At 53.3% G+C, this 27,183-nt stretch overlaps 1 protein-coding gene across 7 annotated transcripts in view; it reads right to left on the bottom strand.

Annotated features, from left to right (window-relative positions):
* Positions 1-25,088, bottom strand: part of RILPL1 (Rab interacting lysosomal protein like 1) — a 39,559-nt gene extending 14,471 nt beyond the window's left edge. For all 7 annotated transcript variants that reach the window (XR_006293850.1, XR_006293851.1, XM_043557395.1 and 4 more), the window contains exons 1-4: positions 24,780-25,088; positions 17,147-17,297; positions 5,602-5,720; positions 4,782-5,003 (exon numbers count right to left, since the gene is read on the bottom strand). Coding sequence is in view for 5 of the 7 variants with exons in the window: in XM_043557395.1 (XP_043413330.1) it covers positions 4,782-5,003; positions 5,602-5,720; positions 17,147-17,297; positions 24,780-25,088 (801 nt within the window). In the remaining 2 variants the exon portion in view is untranslated. The remainder of the gene's footprint in view (positions 1-4,781; positions 5,004-5,601; positions 5,721-17,146; positions 17,298-24,779) is intronic.
* Between the last annotated feature and the right edge of the window lie 2,095 nt (positions 25,089-27,183).

Here is a 27,183-nt window from a genome sequence, read left to right as displayed (position 1 = left end):
AGAACACATGCTCTCCGGACCCAGCAGGTTCCCACCCATCCCCGTGGGCTGTAAGCACCCAAGAAACGGAAAGGCTTCCTCAGACCTGAGTTCTTTTTCTCCAGGGAAGGGATGTTTCTTTAATCAGAGCAGCAACCTCATGCCCTAGAGCTCGGGGGATTCCCAGACAGGTTTGCAAAAAAGTCCCGACTTCTGGGACCGCTGCCTGAAGTGCAGAAGAGGGAGTGTGGGGCTCCAGCTCTTCCGGAGGCCCTGCAGGTGCCAATGGAGCGCCTCGAGCAGCCCAGGACTGGCCTGTCCTGAGAGAGACCGCGAAGGCTCTTCCCACCGTGGAAATCAGGCCCATCGCCGATGGGTCTTCTAAGTTTACTCCACGAGGGACCACGGAGGTGGCTGGGGTTATCGAGGATTGTCCGCTAGTCCCCGGAGGCACTCTGGGCACAGCTTGAAGGAGATGCCCTGAGGCCCCAGCTGTCCCCAGGGAGGCCCCAGAAGCCAGCTGACAAGCAGTGGGGCCAGACTGGCTTAAGGAAGGCCACATCCTCCACCAGGGCCCTGCGTCCTGAGGCCTGGCCCCCTGGCCCCTCTCCCCCCGACCTGGGCACATCAAGGCCACTATGCTCCCTCAGCTCCTGGCCCAGCAACGGGGGGTAACTCTGCCCTGGTCACCTTCAGTAACTCCAGGCCCACCATGCATGCATTCAGCCAGAAAACCCAGCTTCACACACCAGCCACCAGGCCCCTGTCTGCTTTCCCTGAGCACTTAAATAAACAAACATTTATTAAGATAACAGAATTTGAAAGGCAGAGACATCAAGTAGGTAACTACTAGCTTCACAGTTTTCTTATGATTTTAGATGAAATCCTTTAGATAGGGATTTTCTAGAGGGTTCTATGTCTACCTATGAAAGGTAGAAAAGCCTCCAGTGAAAACATGAGAAACCGGACAAGCTAGAAAACATGCTGAGTGAGGGAGCCAGTCTGGACCACGTGTCACGTGATTCCACGTCCCTGAAATGTCCACAAACAGGCAGATCCAGAGACAGAAAATAGATTCATTGTGGCCAGGGGCTGGGGGAGGCAGAGATGGGGAGTGGCTAGTAATGGGTACGGGGTTTCTTTGGGGAGTGATGGAAACGTTCTAGATCGTGGAGATGGTCGTACAATAGAGTGAACATACTAAAACCTGTTGAACTGTATACTTTAAGTGGCTGAATTGTATGTGACTATCTCAATAACTATGTTATAAAAACACATAAGGAGGCTTATTTACCGGTGGGCACAGTGAAAGACGGTGATGTAGCTCAGAAAGGATCGCATGAATCGAGGGGGAGAACCGGAGTAACCAAGGCATTGATGAGAACTGATTCCTCCCCACCTCTGGATCCCTCTGTAGCTCCCATCTCCTCTCACCGATCCTATGCCAGGACCAGCCCACCACCCCAGCTGCACCTGTTCCTTCTCCAGTCTGGCTCATGTTCTTTCTCCTGCCTGGAGTGGCCTGCCCCACGTTCCTCCCTAGGCATCATCCTAGCTATCCCATAAGACTTGTCTCAATGACTTGAAAACCTGCGCTGTGCTCGCTTCTCCACTGAGGATCCACCGTGCCCTCCTCCGGCCCCACGGCCCTCTATCCCTGCCACGCTAGCTAGCTGGTCTACTGAGCCACCTCAAGCTCATTCCCCTCATTTTCCAGATAGGAAACTGAGCCCCAAAGAGATGGATGGGCCCCAGATCCCGCGGCAGCAGGTGGAAAGCCACCACAACCCGCAGCTTCCCTGTGCGAGTGACAAGTATCTTGAACCCTACTCAGCTCCGAGGGAGGGAGTCAAACTCAGCAAGGACGCCCCAAGTTTGGGAACAGACTCCGCAAAGCAGCCCAGCGGCTTAGTCATAACTGCCACCTGATTTTACTCCACTTCTGTCCCACCCGCTTGGTGCCAGCAGGGGAAACTGAAACGGACAGGCAGTTGGGCCAAGGAGACGTGACATGTCCCTGTCCTGTCGCTGAACAGATGCGGAGCAGGGCTCGGCGTCTCGTGGCTGGGGTGGTGTCCCCGGGACCTGGGCCTTCCCAGGAGGAGCCGGGCCTGACTTCTCATGGGGCACAGGGGGCTGGAAGAGGGACACCAGGGGAGGAGGGGGGGTGACTGCCCTCAGCCGCGCCTAGTGGTTATTTCTGGCATCTGTCTCCTCCTCACCCATCCCACTGCCATAGATTGGGCACAGACCTCGCCTTTCTTGTCTGGACTACTGCAAAGGGCTCCCAACAGCCATGGCTGCCTTCAGCTCCTCCCCCTCCCAAGAGCCCTCCATAGACTCCGAGCTGATCCCACTCCTCCCCTGCTGAACCCCGTGGGGGGCGCCGCAGTCCCCACTGCTCAGAGTCTTGTGTGTGGCCTTCTGGGCTCCGACTTCTCGGTGCTGTAGACGACGGCTGCCGTCTCTGTCTGCCCTGCCACCATTTCCATACTTGTCTGGGCTGGGTCCTTGCCGCTGTCCTCTGGAGAAACTCCCCCTGCCCACCTCCGGTGCGTGCGGCATGGATGGGCACCGCGTGGCGTAGCCATGTGACTCAGGAACAGACACCCCATGCATATTCCGGACCTCAGGCCACAATGACTGGTTCAGCGATGGGCCGAGGAGAGGGTTTCCTGAGACTGGCTGGGAATTTGGGAAAGAGGCAATTTCTTTTCACTGGGGTTGGTATACTGGTAGAGTACCAGGGGCCACTATATGGCAAGAGCCGACTTGAGAACGACACCGACCCAGAGGAAAGCAAAGCTGAGAGATCTGATGGCGTCATTTGGGCCCCTGGAACCAGCTATACCTGAAGCCATCATTAACTCAAAGCTTTTAGCTATACAACCCAAAATTCCTCGTTTTGTTTTTTTATTCCTTAAACCACTTTAATTTAGGCTTCTGTCACTTTTAGCCAAAAAGCAAGCCCTAACCTCTCCCTTTTAAGGCCTCTTTCCCTAACCTCCCTAACTGTATCCCAGGTACCTGTGCTTCAGAGAATCTAGAACTGTCTGGCCTGAACTCACGACATATCTAACGACCGTGCTGGCATTTGAGCCAACCTGATTGTGGGCTCATCTGTCTTCCCTCCCCTACCTGTAACCCAGGAAACTAGCACAGTGTCTGCAAACCTGAAACAGTCAGTAAATATTTGCTGGAAGAAAGAGTAAGCCCCGAGCCCTTCCCGAACAGTCCGCTGTTTTTCCGAAGCAGCACGTCCACCTTCCACAACTACCTATCAAAATCTTAGCACTGTCAACACGGACATCCAGCTGAAGGGACACCTCCTCCGTGAAACTGTGCGCCACCCCCGTCAGGATTAACTGCCCCATCTCTGTGTTCCTGGTACACCCCCCGGGGCCACCTCTCTGGGGCAGACCCCTCTGGTGCCCCGTGTCCAGATTTTAGGTGTAGCTGTGGTGTAGTTCCAGCCGTGGAAAAAGGCCCCCTGCCCCCCCCAACCCCAGGCACACGTCGCACATCTTTCCATTTCTGCCCTGAGATCTGCTCTGTAAGTTCTGCCCGGGACTGTCGGGGACATAACACCCCCAGAGGCCACCAGCTCACTGGGGGCGGGTGCATGTGGATGAACGTTCCAAGCCTTTCTCCTCCAGAAAGACACTTCTGGGTGTTTCTCAGAGGTCCCAGCAGGACTGAGCTCCCACTGCAGTAACACCCCTGAATCCACTTTCCCTTCTTCCCCGTCTCGTGCCCCTGATCTCCGGGGTCACCTCCCAGGTAAACCTCCTGCCCATTTTCCTTTTCTCAAGCTCTGCCTCAAGGGAACCCAGAAGACAATCTCTTACCATGAAGATCATCCCCTCCCACCTTAAGTGGCTGTGGGTGTCCCAGTCTGTCTCCTGCACTGGACAGTAAGCTCTTTGAACCTCCACAGTACTCAGCACAGTGCTTCCAGGTAGAAGACCAAACCCCACCCTGTGGCCTCCCTGGCCTGCAGCACCAGCCCGTGCCCATCTCTCTGACCTCACTCAGACCTTCTGCCTCCCCCTCACACTGCATACCGGCCACCCTTGTCTTCTTAGGCTCCCCGATTGCACTGCAATTTCTCCTGCCACAGGGCCTTTGCGTGTGCCACTCCCCTGCCCGGAACTCACTCCCCCTTCACTGTTTACTCTCTCCTTCTTTTGATAACCTCTTTTTTAAAAATGCTTACTTATTTATTTTGAGAGAGAAAGAGAGAACGAGTGGGGGAGGGGGAGAGAGAGAGGGAGAAAGAGAATCCCAAGCAGGCTCCGAGATGTCAGGACAGAGGCCAACTCGGGGCTCAATCTCACAAACTGTGAGATCATGACCTGAGCCGAAATCAAGAGCCGGACGCTGAACTGACTGAGCCGCCCAGGCGCCCCTTGATCACCTCCTCAGAAAAAGCCTTTTTGACTCCTCCAGACGATCGCGGTAATCAATAACAACAGCCAACACTGTAAGTGAACTAACTCACTTAATTGTCACGATGACCTGGGGCTAGACTGTTACTGTTCCCATTTTAGACATGAGGAAACTGAGGCACGGAAAGTCTAAGTAATTTATCCAAGGTCAGGGAGGTAGTAACAGGCTAGATTCGGAGCGAGTCGGACCAGCTCTAGAGTCCGTGTAGTTAGCCAGCTACACGCTCCAGCACCCCCTCAGGCTCCTCCCAGTTCCCCTAAGTGTAATGGGAAAAACCAGGCAGCCTTGCCCACCTCGAGCCGGCTCACAGACCTACCTTCCCACTTGGCTTCGGCGGCTGGCTTCCCGCTTACCTCGGGCTCCTCCTCTCCATTCTGGCTGAGTTCACCCTGCAGCCTCTCTCGCAGCTTCCCGAGCTCTGCCCGCAGGCTGCCCATCTCCTGTTCCTTGGTTTGCAGATCTGCCTCTAGTTCCACCTTCTGTTCGATCAGGGCCTTCCCCTGGGCCTCCACCACTGTGACGCGGTGCCGGAGGTCGTGGTTGATCTTCATCAGCCGCGTCTGCTGCTGCTGCAGCTGGAGAAAGAGGAAGGCCGTTTATGGGGCCGCCACATGCAGTAGCTCGTGTGGTGCACCGCACGAAGGCAAATCGCCTACAGGCGTGCCATTCGCACCGGAGACATCTTGCTTTGTTTGAAGTCTGCTCATATTCTTAGAACTGCTGAGGCCAGAAACGCTAGGATAATCTGATGACAGTTGGAAGAGAAGTGTTTCGTCAGTGTATTACGACGACTTCCGAACGGACAGAAGTAGCATGCCTTGAGAATGGGGCATCTTTTTCTAATTCCGGCCCAGACGCCGGCCGGGTTTCTAGAGCAGCCCGGACCGTGCGGGCCTGCTCCCGGAGGGGCACGACGAGGCGGGGCTGACGTAAGCGAGCGTCGGGGCCAGAACAAAGCCTGACTGGGCCTCGGCACCCCCCCGGGGCGTGGGAGTAGCAAGGTCACGGGGCAGGCAGCGCCACGTTCCCTCCTGGGGCAGCGCACACTCGGCCGAGGGTCGGCCCCACGGCTGCCGCTTCTGGACCCCGCCGCCCAGAGCCCACGGAAGGACAGAAGGGGGCAAGGGGACGGCTGGCCCGGAGGGCGGGGAGGGGGCGGGGGCTGCCACTCACGGCCTCCACGTCTTCGTTCTTCAGACCCAGCTCCCTGTCCCTGGCGCGAATCTCATCCCGCTGCTTGTCCACCACCTCCTTCAGCTTCTTCATCACCTGCCGCTCGCGCTCCGACATGCCTGCGGCGGGGTGGGCGAGGGCAGCGGGTGAGCCCCGCGTCCCCCGTCCCCGGTCCCCTCCGAGCTCATCCCGCCTCAGGGCCCCGGCCGCTGCTTCGGGCCGGCCTCTCCGTGCCTCAGTTTCCACATCCACAAAATGGGAAACATAGTACCCGCCCCACACGGCCGCTGTGAGGACTGATTCAGCGAATACACAGGAAGCGTGGGAGACAAAGCCGAGGGGTGCTGTCTGTTCCTGCCGCCCCCGGCCCCCAGCCCCCCGAAGTATACGGTCGGCCCCGGGAGGCAGGGCCTTGCCTGCCCTGTTCACTGCGTATTCCCTCGGCTAGCACGGTGCCCGGCACACAGCAGGTGCTCGCTAAGTGATCTAGGGCGTTCATAAACCGTGGGGACGGGTGGCCGCTGCAACACGAGTGACAAAATCGGACAGCCTGAAACAGCAGAAATTTATTTTCTCATAGTTCTAGAAGGCAGAAGTTTAAAATCAGTCCAAAGTCAAGATGTCGCCAGGGCTGTGCTCCCTCCGGAGGCTCTAGGGGAGGATGAGTCCCTTCCCTCTTCTAGCTTCTGGTGGCTCCCAGTGTCCCTGGGCTGGTGGCCACATCACTCTGGTTTCTGCCTCCGTGGTCACGGGGCCTCCTCCTCTTCTGTCTGTGTCAGACCTCTCTCTGCCCCGCTCTTATAATAAGGACACTTTGATCGCATTTAGGGCCCACCTGAATAATTCAGGATAACCTCCCCTCTCAAGATCTTTTTTTTTTTTTAATTTTTTTTAATGTTTAGTTATTTTTGAGAGAGAGAGAGACAGAGCATGAGCAGGGGAGGAGCAGAGAGAGAGGGAGACACAGAATCCGAAGCAGGCTCCAGGCTCCGAGCTGTTAGCACAGAGCCCGCCATGGGGCTCGAACTCACAAACCACAAGATCCTGACCTGAGCTAAAGTCGGACGCTTAACGGACTGAGCCACCCAGGCGCCCCTCCCCCTCTCAGGATCTTAAACAAAATCGCACCTGTAAAGATTTTTTTTTAAGCTTATTTGTTTCTGAGAGAGAGGGCGAGCAGAGCAGGTGCAGAGAGGGGAGGGACAGAGGATCTGAAGCAGGGTCCACACTGACAGCAGAGAGCCGGATACGAGGCTCGAACTCACGAACTGTGAGATCACCACCTGAGCGGAAGGCAAGCTGCTTAACCGACTGAGCCACCCAGGCGTCCCACAACTGTAAATATTTTACCCTACGAGGTAACATCCACAGATTCCAGGGATCAGGACCTGATATTTTGGAGACCATTATTTAGCCTCCTACAAGCACTGGGGTTGACGGCTAATCCTTGCTTCCCAGGAGCAGTGGTGGTCAGCCTCAACCACAGACTAACAAGAGAGAAACATTCTCCCTTTCTCTCCCTACATGATTCCCTCCTCCAACCTGCTCCATTCCATCTGCATCTTTCCTGCTGAGAATCTCCCCTCTCCTGTCCTGGATATGCCCAAGCAGGTGGTCGACACCATGAACAGGCATTTGTGCAATGTTGCAGGGGCCACAAACCCAGGTAAGACCTGGGGCCTTGCTCCTGAAGAACGTGAGACTCTCTATAACAGTCACGATGCGGACGTCCTGGAGGGCAGCCATCCTGCCTCAACTGTCTCTGTATTCTAGGGCTTCCCACGGGGTAGACGCTCCAGGCTGATGTGGTCGGGACCCATCCCCCGCTGCCCCCCTCATTGCCAAAGCACGACTCACTCCCACCAAGCCCACTAAGGAAAAAACGCTTTATATCCTTAACCGATTTCAGTGTTATTTCCAGAAGTGGGTATTATTATCACTGTTGTTGTTTTTAACATCAGTCCCATCTTACACATACGGAAAACTGAGTCCCAGAGACAGACTTGTTCAATGTCGCACAGCCAAGCCCTGGCAGAGCCAGGGCTCCAACCCCGGTTTTCTGACTCCGAGTCCCATGTCCTCTCCAAGATGCCACGCTGCCTTCCTAGAGCCTGCTTTGGATCCCATGTCTCCCTCTCTCTCTGCCCCTCCCTGCTCACACTCTCTGTCTCTCTCTCTCAAAAATAATAAATTAACAATAAAGATTTACAAAGGGGGGGAGGCACCTGGGTAGCTCAGTTGGTTAAGTGTCTGACTTCAGTTCAGGTCATGATCTTGCATATTGTCAGTTCAAGCCCTGTGTCGGGCTCTGTGCTGACAGCTCAGAGCCTGGAACCTGCTTCGGATTCCGTGTCTCCTTCTCTCTCTGTCCCTCCCCCGCTCATGCTCAGCCTGCCTCTCTCTCTCTCAAAAATAAATGAATACTGGGGCGCCTGGGTGGCGCAGTCGGTAAAGCGTCCGACTTCAGCCAGGTCACGATCTCGCGGTCCGGGAGTTCGAGCCCCGCGTCAGGCTCTGGGCTGATGGCTGAGCCTGGAGCCTGTTTCCGATTCTGTGTCTCCCTCTCTCTCTGCCCCTCCCCCGTTCATGCTCTGTCTCTCTCGGTCCCAAAAATAAATAAACGTTGAAAAAAAAAAATTTTTTTTTAAATAAATAATAAAAAATAAATAAATAAATGAATACTTAAACAATAAATAAATAAAATCATCTGCACAGGAATTCTCATCTCAGAGTCTCCTGGAAAAACCTGATCGAAACTGTACTTAGAGCTCATTTCATCCTCGGAAAACCTTACGAAGTAGAATTCCTGTTCTCCTCGTTGTTACGGCAGAAGAAGCCTGAGGTACACGATAGCTACTTAACTTATGCAGGGCCACACGGCTAGTTGGTGGCACCCAGTTAGTGGCACCTGGTTGACACAGTCAGGCGGTCGTGGGGGCAGAGCCCACGCTGCCATCCTGCCGGCCTCCCGTGGCCCAAGCTCCTGACGTTATCGGCAAGTGTGCTGGCTAGAAGAGCACCCCCCCCCACCAACCTCTGTCCATCCGGAACCTCAGAAAGTGATCTTCCGTGAAAAGAGTCTCTACAGATGCAACTGATGAAGACGAGGTCACGCCACACGAGGGGGGCCCTAAATCCTAGCACCGGAACCCTTAGAAGGGAAAGGAGACGGGGCTTCTGACACAGACACACAGACCACATGACAATGGAGAAGCTGGAGGGACGTGGCCACAAGCCAAGGCACGCTGGTGGCCTCCAGCAGCGGAACGAGGCTCCCACACCTTGACTTTGGACTCCTGGCCTCCAGATCTGTGAGAGGACGCATTTCCGTTGTTTTAGGCGCCCCAGTTCATGGTGCTTTGCTACAGTAACCCCAGGAAACTCAACCGCTCTGGCAAGCTTATGCGGAAAGGCCCAGAGAGGGTGCACCGCTGAGTCTTTACTGAGCTAAAATTCATACCAGTCACTCTCAGCTTCCACGTAAGGCTCGGCTGGTAGGACCAAGTCAACCTAACCGCCCTCAGGGACATCTTTTACTGGGCAGCTCCAAGTCTGATGCTCCATACACTTTGTTCTCACCAATCCTAGGAGCCGGGAGCTGCTGTTCCCATTTCACAGGTAAGGAATCTGAGGATGGGAACGGTAGGTGCCCTCCCCCGGTGACCCGGTTGGTAAGGGTGGGGCTGGGATCTGAACTCTACCCGGCAGTCTCTGAGAACACAATGCCTTATATTAGGGGGGGGGGGGCACTGCTGTTCTAGGCTGCTCTTCAGAAAATGGCTCTGTGGTCGGTTTTCCTCCTCTCCTGGTTACGGAGTTGTTTGGCCAGAGCCCAAGAATTTTTTCCAGACCCTTGAGCACATCCCTACCCCCGGCCCCCACATCTCCCTAGTCCAATGGCTTTGAGACCTGCAATTCATTTCCGCATATGCTAACAAGTAGTTTTTCTTTAAAAAAATTTTTTTAATGTTTATTTTTTTAGAGACAGAAAGACAGAGTGTGAGCGGGGGAGGGGCAGAGAGAGAGAGAGAGAGAGAGAGAGAGAGAGAGAGGGAGACACAGACTCCGATGCAGGCTCCAGGCTCTGAGCTGTCAGCACAGAGCCCAACGTGGGGCTCAAACTCACGAACCGGGAGATCACGACCTGAGCCGAAGTTGGATGCTCAACCGAATGAGCCACCCAGACGCCCCTAACAAGCAGTTTTTCTCATTGCCCTCCAGCCGACAAAAAGGATTTCCAAAAACAAGGGGCAGGGACATGCTCTTTAATCTGGAGACTTCCAGGGAGCAGGCACAGTGCCCTGTGCCCCATGTTAGTCTAATAAGCACTGTTGCATATGCAGGGCGAGCTTGTCTACACAGGCTCTCCTGGCCCACTCGCCCCACACCTCACAGCGGCGCCCTCAAATCCTCACTCAGCCCCTGGGCCTTGCCCCACATCTCAAGGAGAGCCTGGCACACAGGTCGAACGTCACGGGCTCCGCCTCCCCGCAGGGACCCCTCTGCCCCACGTCTGTTCCTCTCACAGGTGGCAGAAATGCTTTTGTCCGTGCTGTGTTCCCATGGTTTCCCGTGCAAAATAAAAATAACCGTGAAAGGCATGCCTGGCATCTGCCCGGTCTCTCCACTCGGGTGGGGGTTGTGCTGAGTGGAAAACCCAAGCCTCCCCGAGCTAACCCTTTGGGAGTCGGACCCACGCTAGATGCCAATGAAGGGCGTCTCAGATGGTGCCCCTGGGGGCTAAGCCCACAGGGGTCTGGAGAGAGAGCTGAGGCAAAGCTCTCCCACTCAGAGCGGACAGATGTGATGATGTGCACAGGAGCAGCCGCCCCGGGCGTTCACGGCCACGGCCTGAGGCCCCAGGTGCCTCTGTAGCATCACTGGGGCAGGCAAGGGAGCTCCCGGGTCACCCCCAGAGGTCTCAGACAGAAAGGCAGCTGAGGGCTCTTCAATAACCTCAACGTAGTTACCCACACAGCCCAGCAATTCCACTACCCAGGTATACACCCCAAAGCACTGAAAACACACGTCTGCACAAAAACTCGTGCTGGAATGTTCACAGCAGCACTATTCACACCAGCCCAAAGCTGGAAACAACCCAAGTGTCCGTCGACAGATGAATGGATAAGCAGAAAACGCGGCCTATCCGTACAGTGGGGTACCGCTCAGCCATAAAAAGGAGCGAGGCACGGACAGCCGCTACATGTGGATGAACCCCGAGGTCACCGTGCCGAGTGAAAGAAGCCAGACACAAGAGATCACCTATGAATCGATCCCATTTACGTGAAGCGTCCAGAAAAGGCAAATCTACGGAGGCGGAAAGCAGCTCAGTGGTTGCTTGCGGCTGGGGGTGGGATGGCAGCGGGAAGAATCGGGTAATGGTTAAGGGGGTTGGTGTTTCTTCTAAGGTGATGAAAATGTCCTAAATTGTAGTGATGAGTGCACAATTCTGAGTAGGCTAAGAGCCACTGGCCTGTACATTCTAAATGGGCGAATCGATACCTCAATAATGCAGTTATAAAACAAATCACAGCAAATGTTTATCTGGTGCTTACTACGTGCCAAGCCTTTTACATGCAGCAACTCATTTAATCCTTATGATAATATTCACATTTTACAAATGAGGAAGTCGAATTACGTAAAGGTAGATAACGTGGCCACAGGTGAGATCCGGTGGAGCTCAGATTTGGACTCGGGCAGTCTGGCTTCCGAGTTCATGGTCTTTTTTTAAATTTTTTTTTTTTCAACGTTTATTTATTTTTGGGACAGAGAGAGACAGAGCATGAACGGGCGAGGGGCAGAGAGAGAGGGAGACACAGAATCGGAAACAGGCTCCAGGCTCTGAGCCATCAGCCCAGAGCCCGACGCGGGGCTCGAACTCGCGGACGGCGAGATCGTGACCTGGCTGAAGTCGGACGCTCAACCGACTGCGCCACCCAGGCGCCCCCCGAGTTCATGGCCTTAACTCCTCCGCTCTACTGCCTTGCCGTTCTTAACAAACAAAGAAGCAGATCTGTATGGATATGGAAATTCTCCAAGATAGAGTAAGTGAAAAAGCAAGGTACACTATATCCGGTATGGCATCCTGGACCGGATGCTGGAGCAAGAAAAGGACATTAATCTAAAACCTGGTGAAATCCAGATAAAGCCTGTGGGACAGTTCATAGTAACATGCCAATGTGGGTTTCTTCGTCGTGACCAATGACCGTGGTGACATAAGATGTCACTCTTAGGGGGATACTACAAGTGGCATTATGGGAACTCTCTGTACTATGCAACTTTTCCGTAAATCTAAAATTATTCCAAAATGAAAAGGTAAAACGAAAACAAAAAACCCAACAACCAAGGCGCCAAACATCTAGAAATAGTTACCATTTGTGAGGGGGTGAAAGGGGATGTTTTCCTTCCGCATTTGTGTCAATATGGACATTTGAACACGCACAGAAAATCTGCAGAAAGACTGTAAAGGGTTTTTCCAGGGCTTCCTCCAGGCAGACTGCTTGGGAACAGGAATTAGCAGTGGAAGGGAGATTGAGTTTTCACTACAGTTTTGCACCGTTTGATTAAAAAAATAATAATAACATGCATGCATTTTATTTTTGCTTGGAAAAGTTGTTTTTCATTTTGTTTTCTCCTGAAAGTAAAACATTGGGAAAGACTCCATCAATGTCCTCAAGTCTTGAGGCTGGACGCGGGGGCCTCAGCTGTGGAACCGCTCAGGCTCAGGTCTCCTTTGACAGAAAATGTTAACTGAGACGCCCAAGCAGATTTCCTGCCTTCAGCTCTCGGGCAATTTTTTGAGGGAAGAAAGTCAAACTCTGGCCCCACCTGAGTCCAGTCCTCGGCCGTTTACGTCCACAGGCTGCAGCAGGTTCGTACCTCCGATGCTCTGTCTGCTTTGCATCTCCCGGGGCTCAGCGGCCCAGGATCTGCAGGGCTGGGGCTGGTCTCCCCTCCCTCACACACGGACATGGCTTTACTAATCCACTGATCATATCCTAGAACTTTACTGTTTTGTTCTTGAGACAGAGAGAGAGCAGGTGCACGCGTGAGAAGGGGAGAGGGAGAGAGAGAGAGAATCCCAAGCAGGCTCCATGCTCAGCGCACAGCCCAACGCAGGGCTCGATCCCACGACCCTGGGATCATGACCTGAACTGAAATCAAGATTCAGACCCTCAACTGACTGAGCCATCCAGGTGTCCCTACTGTTTTGGTTTTGGTTTTCTGCTTACTCTGTCCATTAAGAGAGGCATGTTAAAATCTCCCACGATGATTGTGGATGTATTTTTTCTTAATTTCTGTCCACTTTGGGGGCGGGTGGCTCAGTCAGTAAGCATCTGATTTCAACTCAGGTCATGATCGCACAGTTCACGGGTTCGAGCCCCGTGCAGGGCTCTGTGCTGACAGCTTGGAGCCTGGAGCCTGCTTCGGATTCTGTGTCTCCCTCTCTCTGCGCCTCTTCCCTGCTAGAACTCTGTGTCTCTCTGAAAAATAGATAAACATTAAAATTTTTAAAAATAAATTTGTCCACTTTTTAAATTATTATATTTAAAGTGTAGAATTTGGTGGCTTTTAGTATGTTCACAAAGCTGTGCAATCATCACCACTATGTTTTTATCACTCCTCTAAAGAAACCTCATTCCCCTTAGCAGTCACCCCCCAGCCCCCCCCCCCCCCCCCCCCCCCCCGCTTTCCTGATCTCCCTGCAGCCCTTGGCAACTGCTAGTCTGCTTTGTGTCTATAGATTTGCCTCTTCTGGACATATTTCTGTTCATTTTTGCTTTATTTCTTTTTAAGTTTATTTACTTATTTTGAGAGAGAGAGGGAGAGAGCACAAGTGGGGAAGGGGCAGAGAGGGAGGGAGACAGAGAATCCCAAGCAGGCTCCACACCACCAGTGCAGAGCCTGATGTGGGGCTCGAACCCTGTGAGATCATCACCTGAACTGAAGTCTGACACTTAACCGGCTGAGCTGCCCAGGAGCCCCTCACTTTTGCTTTATAAACTTTGAGGCTAAATTACTAGGTATGCACAAACTGAAAATCACATTTTCTTGGTGAACTGAACTTTTTATCATCACAGAGTGATCTCTGCCTTGAAGTCTACTTTATCTTACATCCATATAACCACACCAGCTTTCTTTTGGTTAGTGTTGGCACAGTACATCCTTTCTCAGCCTTTTACTTTCAGCCTTTACCAGAGAGGTCTCTTAGAAACAACATACAGTTGAACTTTTAAAGTCCTTTTTGACAGGGGCACCTGGGTGGCTCAGTCAGTCGGGTGTCCAGCTTCGACTCAGGTCATGATCTCGCAGTTAGTGAGTTCGAGCCCTCCATCAGGCTCTGTGCTGTCAGCTTGGAGCCTGAAAGCCCACTTCAGATTCGGTGTCTCACTCTCTCTGCCCTTTCCCTACTCATTCTCTGTCTCTCTCAAAAATGAACATGAAAAAAAAATTTTTTAAATCCTTTTCGACAATCTTTATCTGGAACTTTTAGTCCGTTTACGTTTAATGTAACTTCCAGTATAACTGGCTTAACTCTCCTATCCTATAATCTCTTGCTTTGTGTATTACACTTGCTGGGTTTATTTTTCATTCAAGGGACTGAGTGTGTATTATCATGCCACTGTGATATTGCAATATAATAAGAAAAATATATTTACACATATAATATATAATTATATATACATAATATACATGTTATGTATGTGAATATGAATATAAGTGCTAAGCACTTTACACACACACATATAATATGTATATATATATATATATATATATATATACACATACACACATATATGTATGACATATACGTATCATATATACGTTTGGTCTTTGACCCCAGTTCTTGGCACAGAATTCCTAAAACTTGTGATTTCCTGAAGAGGGGAGAGGAGCATCTTCTATTGTCATAAGCTCCTTTCTGCCATTTTTGAGTTTATGATAATGAGGTGACTCTTGGTGGCCCCCTTAGATGGTTTCAGGATGGGGTCTGATTGCCAGAGGAACCAACTATATGATTGGTGATTAGGGGGGAGAAGGGGCTGGTGATTGACCTAATCACAAAGCAAATCGCCAATGGCCAGTGATTTAATCGTGCATCCCTACAGAATGGCACTTCCATCGGTCTCTGGAGTTCAGAGAGCCTCCAGGCTGATGAATATATCCATGTGCACAAACGGTGGCACACCCCAACTCCACTGGGACAGGAATCGCTGAGCTTGGACCCCTTTCAGACCTCACCCTAGGTACCCTTCTTCATCTGGTTATTCATCTGAGTCCTTTATGATATCCTTTGTATCCTTTATAAACCAGTAATAGTGTGTCTCTGAGTTCTGTAAGCCGTTCCAGAAAAGTACTGAGCTTGTGGGGGCTGGTTGTGGGAACCTGTGACTTTGCAGCCAGGGTGGATAGAAATGTGGGTATCCTGGGGACCCATCGCCTGCAAAGGACACCTGAAGTGGGGGCGGTCTCGTGGGACTGAACCTTCAACTTGTGGAGTCTGATGCTAACTCTGGGGTAGACAGTGTCACAACTGAATTAAATTCTAGGACACACAGCTGGTGCCTGGAAAATTGGTTGGTGTGGGGAAAAAATACCCCACACATCTGGGTCAGAGTGTTGTAAGTAGAATAATAGTTTTCCTTCGGCCGCACTCTTCCATCCCTGCCCCCTCTGGCATTGTGGACGGGAGATTCGGGCCCTAGCAGGTGCCTCTTGGCCTCCAACATGGCAATCCAGCCAGAGCACCAGGCAGAGAGCAGGCACTTCAGTGATAAACGAGTTTACAAAGGGTCAATGAATAAACAGTGTTCTGTCCAGAACTGTCAGCGCCTGGGCACTAGAATATCACAGTGGCCCAATCTCTGGGGCTGGGCACGATTCCCATTTGGTGGCCTGAGATCAAGAGGTCCCAGAGAGGTACAAGCCTTCTTTGGGGGGTGGGGTGGGGGGGAGGGGGCTGCTTTGGCAGACTCAAGCTCCAGTCCTGACTTCACCACTAACTTGCTGTATGACCTTGGGCACCTCACTGCCCCTCTCTCAGCCTCAATTTTTCTCATTTGTTCAATAAGGAGTTTGGACTAGGTAACAGAAATTCAGGAATAACAGCTGACACTTGCTGTGTGTACGTACCAGGTACTGTTCTAAGCAAACTACAGATACTAATTCACCGAATTGTCACAACAACCTTAAGAGTGACACACAGTGTTTCTGCCATTTTTCACGCGGAGAGCAACTTAGGCACACAAAGATCAAGTGACTTGGTCAAAGTCACTTAGGAGGTAAGTCTTGGGTTAGGATTCACACCTGGGCAGTCTGGCTCTGGAGCCAATCCTTCTAACCACTAAGACTTTTGCTTTCATTGCACGATACGCATGTCAACACAGGAAACCCAAAGAAAACAGAATTGCAGCACCTACAGTCCGTATCAGTGTGCTGCTACTTTAATCTCACAGAGGCGTAACTATGGTTCTGAACTTCAGCCCCCATGCAAGTCCATCTCTCACCCCATCGAACAGGGGGAGGCGGGAGGGCTTGTGTGGGTCCCCAGGGAGTTTCTTCAAGAGGAAGAGAGAGGTCTGACATTCCTGGGACAACAGGCAGCCTCTGTTTAGGAAGGAGGCTCCAGGGGAGAACAGAGCTGACGCAGGCCCACGGGGGCTCAGAGCATATCCCATGTCTGTCTTTGCATCCCCAAAAGCAGCAGAGGGCCTGGAGTGAAGGGTCCAGATAACTGCTTGCAGGGTGAATGACAGTTTAGGGGCTCAAGTGTCATTCAGATCTGGTTTACCACCCTCAGTCATTCATCGTTCAACGTGTGCCCATGGCAAGAGTCCAGTCGCTTTCCCGCACACTTGGAATAAAATCCAAACCTTCGTCTCTCAGGGGCTATGTGATCCGACCCTGCTGACCCCTCTGACCTCATCTTTAACCACCTTTGTCCTCGATCACCTTCTCCTGTTACACTGGCCCTCCTGGGTTTACAGAACGCGTGCCCCAGGGCCTTTGAACTTGCTTCTCTCCCAAGATATTGGCGTTGCTCACTCCATCACTTCACTAGGGCTCCAGTGTCACCTTGTCAGAGAGGCCTTCCTTGATCGCTTCATCTAAAGAAGCCCCCCACCAAATCACCTCTATCACACCCCCAGGTCGGGTTCTTCCAGAGGCCTGGTCACCATCTGGAACCATGCCATCTACTGGTTTACGTGGTTATCATCTAGCCCTCCCCAGCCCTAGAACACAAGCTTCACGAGGGCAAGGGCTTCGTCTTGTCCACTGTGTGTCCCCTGTGCCTAGAACGGAGCCTCGAAAGGGAGGAACCCATGACAATCCGCTGAACGAACCTCAGTTTCACCTTCTGTAAAGCAGGGCTACACGTTCTCTCCCAGGCAGAGTGACAGGAACCACACGAGACAAAAGGCTCTGGGACCCAGCACGCGCCCTCCCTCACTCGGGGACCGTGACCATGACTGCTACCGAGGAGGTGGGCGATCACGGTGGGAGCAGCCTTCCCCTGACCTCCCGGGCTGGCCCCTCCTCCTACCTTCGTGCTTCTGGAACTCCTCCTCCGAGAAGCTGGCGTCTTTGTGCGAGAGGTTGGTCAGGAGCTGCTTGTTTTCCTCCTGCAGCTGGGCAATCTGAGAGAGGAGGTCCTGCGCCTCCCCCCGCCACACGTCCTCCACCAGCTCCAGCTCCTGCGAAAGCGACGGGCCGGCCGTGGGGTCACAGCCTGCCCGGGGCGGTGGCCTCACCCCCCTCCCTCGGGAGCAGCCCGGGCCTGCCTGGGCTTTGGGGCACCGAGAACAAGGCCGCCACTAGTCCATGTGCAAGAGACAGAAGGTGCCCTTCCTCTGGGCAAGGCCCGCATTCGTGCTGCCAGGACCCGACTGGGCTACAACCATACCTCCTAACTATCTAGACAGACCGACAGCGCCGATGAGCGGCCCCGGGCCACAGGGGCCCTAACGCCCCCAACCTCTCTGGGCAGGTTGCGGCCCTGATCTGTGGGTAGACCCTGAGTGAGGACAGACCTCTCTCCAAGGGAGAAAGAAGCTGCAAAGACCCCCGGGGATGCCCCCGGGCCCCAGCACTCCTTGTGTCTCTGACACAGGCGTCTCTTGAAGCGGTCCTGGGCAACCAACTCGCTTCACCCCTCCGAGCCTCAGTTTCCGTTAGTGGGGGAGCCATCATCTAGACTCGCAGGGTTGACGTGAAGATAACTAAGATCAGTCTATTGAAGTTATTTTGGGAGGGGCTGTAATCAAGGAAAGAGATGATCAGTGTTGGTTGACAAGGATGAGAGAAAGCTGGAGCCCTCAAGCCTTGCTGGTGAGCACACGGACTGGTGCAGCCACTGTGGGGAACAGTCTGGCAGCCCCTTAGTAAGAGAAACAGGTACCATGTGACCAGCAATTCCAATCCAAGGATCTGCCCAAGAGAAATGAAAACCAGGGGTGCCTGGGTGGCTCAGTTGGTTAAGCACCCAACTTCGGTTCAGGTCATGAGCTCGTGGTTTGTGGGTTCGAGCCCCGCGTCGGGCCCTGTGCTGACAGCTCAGAGCCTGGAGCTGCTCCGGATTCTGGTCTCCCTCTCTCTCCGCCCCTCGCCTGCTTGCTCTCTGTCTCTGTCTCTCTTGAAAATAAATAAACATTCAAAAAAAAGAGAGAAATGAAAACCCATGTCCACACAAAGACCTGTATGCGAATGTTCACAGCAGCATTCTTCACAAGGGCCGAGAGCAAGAAAACAACCCAAATGTCCATCAGTTGAAGAACAACATGCATGGACCTTGAAAACATGCTCCTAAGTGAAGGCAGTCAGGCCACACAGTGTATGATTCCACTGATGGGAAGTATCCAGAACAGGTAAATCCACAGAGACACAAAGCAGACTGGCACCCGTCTAGGGTTGGAGGGTTGGTGGGGAAATGAGAAGTGAATGACCGCTCATGGGTATGGGTTTTCTTTTCGAAGTAATGAAAATATCCTAAAATTGATTCTACTGAAAGTTACACAGCTCTGTGAATAGACCCAAGACCGCTGAATTATATACTTTTTTTTTTTAATTAAAAAAGTTTTTTTTTTTTTTACATTTATTTATTTTTGAGAGACAGAGAGAGACAGCATGAGCAGGGGAGGGGCAGAGAGAGAGGGAGACACAGAATTCAAAGCAGGCTCCAGGCTCCGAGCTGTCAGCACAGAGCCCGACGCGGGGCTCGAACCCACGAACCGTGAGATCATGACCTGAGCCGACGTCGGACGCTCAAACGACTGAGCCACGCAGGCGCCCTCAGTTCACCCATTTAAAGTGTTTAATTCTGGGGCGCCTGGGTGGTTCAGTCGGTTAAGCGTCCGACGTCGGCTCAGGTCATGATCTCGCGGTTCGTGGGTTCGAGCCCCGCGTCGGGCTCTGTGCTGACAGCTCGGAGCCTGGAGCCTGCTTCTGATTCTGTGTCTCCCTCTCTGTCCCTCACCCGCTCACGCTCTGTCTCTGTCTCTCAAAAATAAATAAACGTTAAAAAAAAAAGTCTGCTGTAAAACCAGAAACTAAACAGAGCACGGTCGCTGTTGCGGGACATAATGCCAGCTGAAAGCATAGATACCGAAGCCTGTTGGCCTGTTTGAATCTTGTTTCTGCCCCTTACTAGCTGATGCTCGAGAAGTTACTGAATCTTTGGGTATCTTGGAAATGTGGAAAATAGTGTCATATCTACCTCTGAGGGCTGTCATGAGGATTATGTCAATGGTTGGAATGGTGCCCAGGTCCCAGAAAATGCTAAAGATGTGTTTGCCGGTTTCTGTTCCTCCTACGGCCTGTCACAAGCCGGCCCAAGGCCGGGTAAACACGGCCTCCGTTCATCTTTTAAATACATTCCTAAATCCCCATCTCCTTTGTCAGGAAGTCTGCTGCACTGGGGGAATGAGAGGTAATAACTAAGTATTCGCACAGCTGTTCAAGGTCACCAAGGGAGGGGAAGGGTAGGGCCAGAGGGCGGAAGCGGTGGTGGCATGACAGAGCAGGCATGCGGCCTTCGCACGCGCAGGTGTGGGCCGGAAGCAGAGACAGGCTCTTCTAGCTGGTTCTTCCCTGCTCGCATCTGGCACAGGCTGAGCACAGAGGGTCCCAGTGGGCAACGCTCAAGTGTAACTGACTGCGGTAGGCAGAACAGCGGCCCCCAAAGACGTGCACATCCCAGTCCCTGGAACCCGAGACTATGTGACCTCACGCAGCAATTTGGCAGGTGTTAACTTAAGGACGCTGAGATGGGGAGTCTCCTGGGTTATCCCGCGGACCCAACGTAATCAAAGGGTCCTCACAGGCGAAAGAGGGAGGCAGGAGGGTCAGAGTCAGAGATGACGTGGCGACAGAAGTCAGAGCTAGAGATTTGAAAACAGTACTCTGTTGGCTGTGAGGGTGGAGGAAGGAGCCAAAAGCGAAGAAACGCGGTGGCCTCCAAAAGCTGGAAAAGGCAAGGAAGTGGATTCTCCCTCCCTGAAAGTTGTCGGAAGAAATGAATTGTCTGACACCTTGGTTTTAACGCAGCGAAACCCTTTTCTGATTTTTGAGCTCCGGCGTTTTATCCAGCATTATCCGTATTGGTGTGACCCATAAATAGCATATTCTGCATTATCCTAACAAAACTGTGTTACCTCGAGCCAGTACGTTTGTGGTAATTTGTTACGGCAGCAATAGATGAATACAGACTTTAACCCTCAGGGTGGTTTTTTTTCCTTCCCTCAAAGGGGGCACAGGGCAGCATGTGGCTCTTGCCTCTGAGCTGACCGCAGCAAATTTAATCTTGCCTCCACACCAGCTAAAAGGCTCTCCCAGGAAGTCACCCCTGATTGATCGCCTCCTTTGCCTTCTCAGGACTAATAGTCTTCAAACTCCTTATGTGGGCCTACTGAGTCCAGTATAATCAGACCCGTCCACCTCCCTGACCTCATCCCCCACCGTTATTCCTTACTCACTCTGTCCTAACCATGCTGGCCTTCTTTGTGTTCCTTGAACACACCAAGCCCGTTCCTACCACAGGGCCTTTGCACTTGTGGTGTCTGCCTAGGACGCCCCTCCCCCAGCTCCCTCTGTGGAGGGTACCCACACTTCATTCCGATCTCAGCCCAGATGTCACCTCCTCAGGGAAGCCTTCCTGACTGTCCCATCCTAGTCAGTCTCTTTCGTATCAGTCTTTTATTTTTTTCATGGCACTTATCACAAGCCGAAAATTTTAAAACTTTAAAAAATACCTATCTCCTTACACTAGAATTGCACCATCCAATAGAGTAGCCACAAGCCACATGTGGCTGCTGAGCACTTGAACTGTGGCTGGTCTGAACTAGCACGTGCAACAGGGTTAAACACACATCAGATTTCAAAGACATAGGGAAAAAATGCAAAATACCTATTTAATAATTATTTGAGTAACTATGTGAGGTGATGGATGGTAAATGTCACAATACACATAAATATCAAATCATTATGCTGCACACCTAGGGGCGCCTGGGTGGCTCAGTTGGTTGGGCTTGTCCAATTCTTTGATTTCGGCTCAGCTCGTGATCTTGCAGTAGATGGGATCGAGCCCTGCATCAGGCTCTGCTTTTGCATTAAGGAGTCTGCTCTGGATTCTCTCTTTCTCCCTCTCTCTAGGCCCCACCCCTGCCCTCTTTCTTTCTCAAAATAAACATTTTTTAAAAATTATGCGGGGCACCTGGGTGGCTCAGTCAGTTGAGCGTCTGACTGGCTCAGGTCATGATCTCACAGTTCGTGGGTTCGAGCCCCGCATCGGGCTCTGTGCTGACAGCTCAGAGCCTGGAGCCTGTTTCAGATTCTGTGTCTTCCTCTCTCTCTGCCCCTCCCCCACTCGCGCTCTGTCTCCCTCTGTCTCAAAAATAAATAAACATTAGGGGCGCCTGGGTGGCGCAGTCGGTTAAGCGTCCGACTTCAGCCAGGTCACGATCTCGCGGTCCGTGAGTTCGAGCCCCGCGTCGGGCTCTGGGCTGATGGCTCGGAGCCTGGAGCCTGTTTCCGATTCTGTGTCTCCCTCTCTCTCTGCCCCTCCCCCGTTCATGCTGTGTCTCTCTCTGTCCCAAAAATAAATAAACGTTGAAAAAAAAAAAATTAAAAAATAAATAAATAAATAAATAAATAAACATTAAAAAAATTACATTTAAAAAAAATTATGCTGTAACCTAAAACTAATACAATGTTATATGTCAATTATATCTCAATAAAAAATAATTTTTATGTTGATTACATGCAGAAATAATACTTTGCAAAGTCTTGGTTTGATATCAAAATTTTTTTAACCTCATCTGTGTCTTTTTATTAACGTGACAAGTCACATAATATTATTTTTTAAGTTTATTTATTTATTTTGAGAGAGAGAGTGAGTGTGTGTGCACGAGTCGGGGAGGGGCAGAGAGAGAGGGAGACAGAGAATCCCAAGCGGACTCCACACTGTCAGTTCATAGCCCAATATGGGGCTCGATCTCATGAACCATGACCTGAGCTGAAATCAGGAGTCAGTCATTTAACCAACTGAGCCACCCCGGGCATCCCCCACCCCCACCACATAATATTTCTATGGACAGCCCTGAACTAGAAAGTCAGGTCCAAGAAAGTCAGGTCCAAAGACCTCATCTACTGTGGTCACTGCTGTCTCCCCAGTGCCCAGAACAGTGCCCAGTTCATAGCAGGTGCCGGATAAATACATCTGTTGAATGAGCAAATGAACAGCATATCCTGTTAACAATATAGACAACTGTATCCGCACAGCCACTGCTTTCTAAGCCTGTTGGTATTTTTCCTGTCTTCCCAGTTACCCACCCACTGCCTGAGATGAGGATCCAGCTTTCCTAGTCTCTGCACTGCCCATGTCACTTAGGAGGGCACTTTGCATGCTGTGGCCCATCAACGGGGTTGCAGACTGAGTAACCAGATAGACAGAACATGTCAAGACTGTGGCCTGAGTCTGTGTGATGAGCAGAACTGACTAAATCTGGGGGCGGGGGGGGGGGTATGCTCAGGGGAGGAGTTGGCGGAAGACAGGGTGCACGCGTTGTGCTGAGAGAGAGAGAGGGAGGGGGGTGAGGCAGAAAAAAGAGGGAGGAATGAACAAACCGATAAGACCAAGGACATGTTAGGAAGATTTTTGTGGAAATAACACCTTGAAGAGCCTTTGAGACCACGAGAGAAAAAAAAACCCCAGAGAAGTCTCTCTTGATCCCAAGAATACAAAGAAAAGTAAACAAGGGGCTGGGATGGGAAGAGGGTTTTGCCCTCTGATTTAGGAGAGATCATCCTCAGTGTTTACAAACAAGCCTCAGCTCTGAGCATGCTGGGGTTTACTTCCTGGCTGACGGAGGTCCAGAAGTGACAAGTGCAGCTGGCTGGGAATGCCATCTGACTCCAAGCCTAGCGGCCTCTGATGGCTCCCAAGGATGTCCCCCAGCCCAGCTGCTGCAGAATTCCAACGTCAAGGGTGGGAACAGAGGCGCTGGGACTTCTGTGTGACCCGGGCTAAGCCCCTTGGCAGCCACACGAGGGGATTTCAAAGATCCTTTCCCCTGACTCTCTAAAAGAGATTGGGAGTGGGCTCCCCAGTATCAGACCACGAACACCTCACTGAAAGCCTATCCAGGCCTAAAGACAACAGCTAACACTTGTAAGGCCCTCACAATGGGCCACGCCTTGTCCCAAACACTTTATGGAAGTTAACCAACCCTTCAATTCTCACCACAACCCTATGAGAGGAGTACTATTATCCCCATTTACAGCTGAGGAAACTGAGGCACAGAGAGGTGAGCTGACTTGCCTAAGATCACACAGTGGCAGGGTGTGAAGCCAGGCTGTCTGGCTCCAAAGTCCCTGGGAACTTGACATGAATTACAGGGCTGGGGCATTTTCAAGCTCCGAGTACGATCTTGGAAATGTTGCCTAACACTTGGGAGCTTGAGTTTCCTTGCTGACCTCAGGGCACCGGGACCTATGAGGACAAACACTGTCAAACCTCCCAAACACTAGTGCTCTTAACCACTGCCAGTTCTGCCCCCAGGTTAAGACTACATACACAGTCTGGGTTATTTTCCTTGAAACACAATAGGTCATGGCCTGCCAGAGAGGTTCAGAGAGGCCAAGTACATTTCCTGAGGCCACACAGCAAGCCAGAGCCCCCTCAGGCACCCTGATTGCTCCTAGGAAAGGCGTTTCCTCCTATTCTCTGTCCAAAGGGTCTGACAGAAGCTTCCCTGGCCTGAGGTTGGGGCAGGAAACCACACATCTCCCACTTCCTTTTCCCCAGGCACCTTGTCTAGACTCCCAGTCCAGTAGAGAGGCCCTGATTCATGCACTCCGAGGAATTCTTGTTCACAGGGCAGAGGCTTAGCTTAAAGCTGCCCCAAATCGTGTCCTATCCCCTGGGTGGGGAAGAGGCACCAGAGTTACCTCCACTGCCCTGGGATTCTCTCAGCACTAATTTGGGGCAAATCCCCCCTCCCCCAATTTTCTTCATTTGTAAAACGAAGATAATTCCTGCCTCTGAGAGTTCTGTGAAGATTAAAGATAAAATCAAGGAGGGGAAAGCACTTCAGTTTCATAAATTAGAAGGAATTCTGGGAACAATTCGCAAATAGAAACCCAGAGTCTGGGGGTTGATGAGCTGGGCGGCTGGAGGTCACATCCCCTTTGCTACGGGGGGGGGGGGGGGGGGGGGGGGGGGGGTTGGGGATGAGAAGAAGAAAGGGGCCTGACTGAAGGGCAGAGGGCTTATTTCATTTCTGGAAAATGATATCATCTATGCGCTTTAGATATATCACACTTAATTCTTAATGAGGTGGGTCTTATTACTATCACCATTTGACATGCGAGGAAATAAAGCACAGAGAGGTTAAGTAACTTACCCAAGGTCACACAGCTATTAGACGGTAAAGGTGGGACTGGAACTCAGGTCTGACTCCAAAGGACTGCCCTAATCTCTGAGGTGGTATATGCCAGGTGGCGCTGGCTGGACAAAAGAGGGCCAGGGGCCTCCCTCCCTCCCTCTCTCATCCAGTCGGGTCTCTCTCCTCGTCTAGTCCCTGCAGACACAAACGTGTGCGCCTACAGCTGCGGGATGCTGAAGGGCCCTTGGGTCCCAGCGGCCCCATCCCCCGGATGGGCAGACTGGGGCCGCTGCCCACCTTCTGGTGCTTGCGCTCCTTCTCGATGCGGTCCATCCTCTCCAGGCGCAGACGGTCCAGCTCCAGGCGCAGCTCGTCCAGCTCAGGCGCGACGTGGTGGCGGCTGACCAGCACCTCCAGGATCTCCAGGACACGCACGACCTTGGGCATGAGGCGCGCGATGGCCTCGCAGCCGTGCTGGTCGATGACCCGCTCGAACTCGTGGCCCACGAGCGACGCGATGTCGTACACGTCCATGACGGTCAGCTCCGCCACGTTCTTCTCCAGCGCCGACTCGGCCGCCAGCGACGACCCCCGGTCCTCCTCCATGGCCCCCCGCCCGGCCTCTCCCCCACCCCGCAAACTAGTGCAACTCCCAAACTTGCCGCTGTCGAGGGCAGCGCCGGGCCGGGCCCACCTCGCGCCGCCGCGGGCGGTCCGCGCTCAGCTGGCCCTCGGGCGAGGGCGCACCGGGCGGCGGGCGGGCGTCCGCATGGGCGGGGGCGGCGGACCGCGAGCCGGAGGGCGGCGCGCGGGGGGCGAGTCTCGGCGCGCGGCTCGGCCCGGAGCCTGCTCCCCGGCGGGAGGAGGCGGCGGCGGCGGCGGCGGCGGCGGCGGCGGCGGCGGCGGCGGCGGCGGCGGCGGCGAGGAAGGCGCGCGTGCGCAGGCCCGCGGCGCCTCCCAAGTTGGGAATCCGAGTTGGGCGCAATGGAGGCGCGGGGTCTAGCCGGAGACGGGGCCCGGTCGCCCTCGGAAACAGTTCTCGCCCGGGGGTCGCCCCCACGCCCGGGGCCGGGGAAGGAAGGGCGGCCGCGGCTCCTCCGGGAAACTTTGGTGGCGGCGAGACCCGGTGACCGGCTCCCCCCGCGGGGATGCCGCGCGCCCCGCCCCGATCCCGGCCTGGCGAGGGGCGCGCCCGGCTTCCGCCGCCCGAGGGCGCCCGGGTCCCCGCGGGCCCCGTTCCGCGACCCGCCGACTGGGCGGCCCCCTCCCCCCGCTCGCCGGCCCCCGTGCCACACACCCTCCCCCCGGCCCCGCGGGACCTTCCTCCTCCGCGCCCCCCGAGCGTCCGGGCGCGCCGCCCCCTCCTCCGGCCCGGTCCTGGCTCCTCCTCTCCCACTGCCGCCGGGGAGGGGTCGAGGCTAGCCCGGAGGAGAGGGGGAGGGGGACGGGGCGGTGGGGGAGGCTCGTCTGGGGACGGTTCGCCGCGCCGGGCGGCGGCCCCGGCGGTGGAGCGGAATGGAGGGGTCGAGAGGTGGACTCCGGGATGGGGCCCATCCTGGGGAGAGAGCGAGGACCACCCCCCAGCCCCCCCAGCTCCCCAGCCCGTAGACCCAGCTACGGGCGGAGCTGGCGGCGCCGGGCCCTGCGCTCCAGCCCAGGCGCCCGAGAGGGGCCGAGGGAAGGGTGGAGGGGTCCCCTGCCCCCGAAGCCGCCGGCCGGCCCCGCCCGCAGAGCCACGTCCATTTAGCAGTTCCTCGTGACATAAACACCGCTTCACAGAGGAGGTGAGGCCGGGGTTTGGATCTCAGCACCGCGAGTTTTCTTGTCCAAGCCGCCTCTCCTTTTTGACCTAAGTCCCCTGGTCCATCGGACACCCCGCCCCCAGAAGAGCCTTTCCTGAAGCCACCGGCCCTCCCATTCTTCCCGCCGCCACGCATGGCTTATGGACCCTCCTCTGCGTTCCCACAACCCGCTGTCTTCTATACAATTGCTCCTTACACAGAGTTTTAACGGTGTGGTTACACATACGCCTCCCCCATGAGACTGTGAGCTCTTTGGAGGCATGGAAGAAAGAGAGAGAGAGAGAGAGAGAGAGAGAGAGAGAGAGAGAGAGAGGGAAAGAAAGAAAGAAAGAAAGAAAGAAAGAAAGAAAGAAAGAAAGAAAGAAAGAAAGAAAGAAAGAAAGAAAAAAAAGAAAGAAGGAAAGAAAGAGAAAAAGAACTTTAACACCCTTATCCTAAAACCCACACCAACCTGGCACATTATTGATTAAAAATATTTTTTTTTTTTTAAATTTTTTTCAACGTTTTTATTTATTTTTGGGACAGAGAGAGACAGAGCATGAACGGGCGAGGGGCAGAGAGAGAGGGAGACACAGAATCGGAAACAGGCTCCAGGCTCTGAGCCATCAGCCCAGAGCCCGACGCGGGGCTCGAACTCCCGGACCGCGAGATCGTGACCTGGCTGAAGTCGGACGCTTAACCAACTGCGCCACCCAGGCGCCCCTAAAAATATTTTTTAAGTTGCAAATGTATTGGACGTCAGCTTTAAATTCTAAGTGCTTTACAACTAAATATTATATTGCCTCATTTAATCCATACCCGATGGGTTCTCAGAGTGTGGCCTAATGGCCACTGGGGTTCTCCGGTACCCAGAGGGTCTCTAGGAGGTTGTCCCTTTTGCTAGTTTTGTATCAATCTGC

Source organism: Prionailurus bengalensis, chromosome D3 (assembly GCF_016509475.1).
Source record: "Prionailurus bengalensis isolate Pbe53 chromosome D3, Fcat_Pben_1.1_paternal_pri, whole genome shotgun sequence".
In the NCBI taxonomy this organism is placed as follows: domain Eukaryota; kingdom Metazoa; phylum Chordata; class Mammalia; order Carnivora; family Felidae; genus Prionailurus; species Prionailurus bengalensis.
The sequence above is the reverse complement of the archived record's forward strand: the minus strand, read 5'-3'. Positions and strand labels throughout refer to the sequence as shown.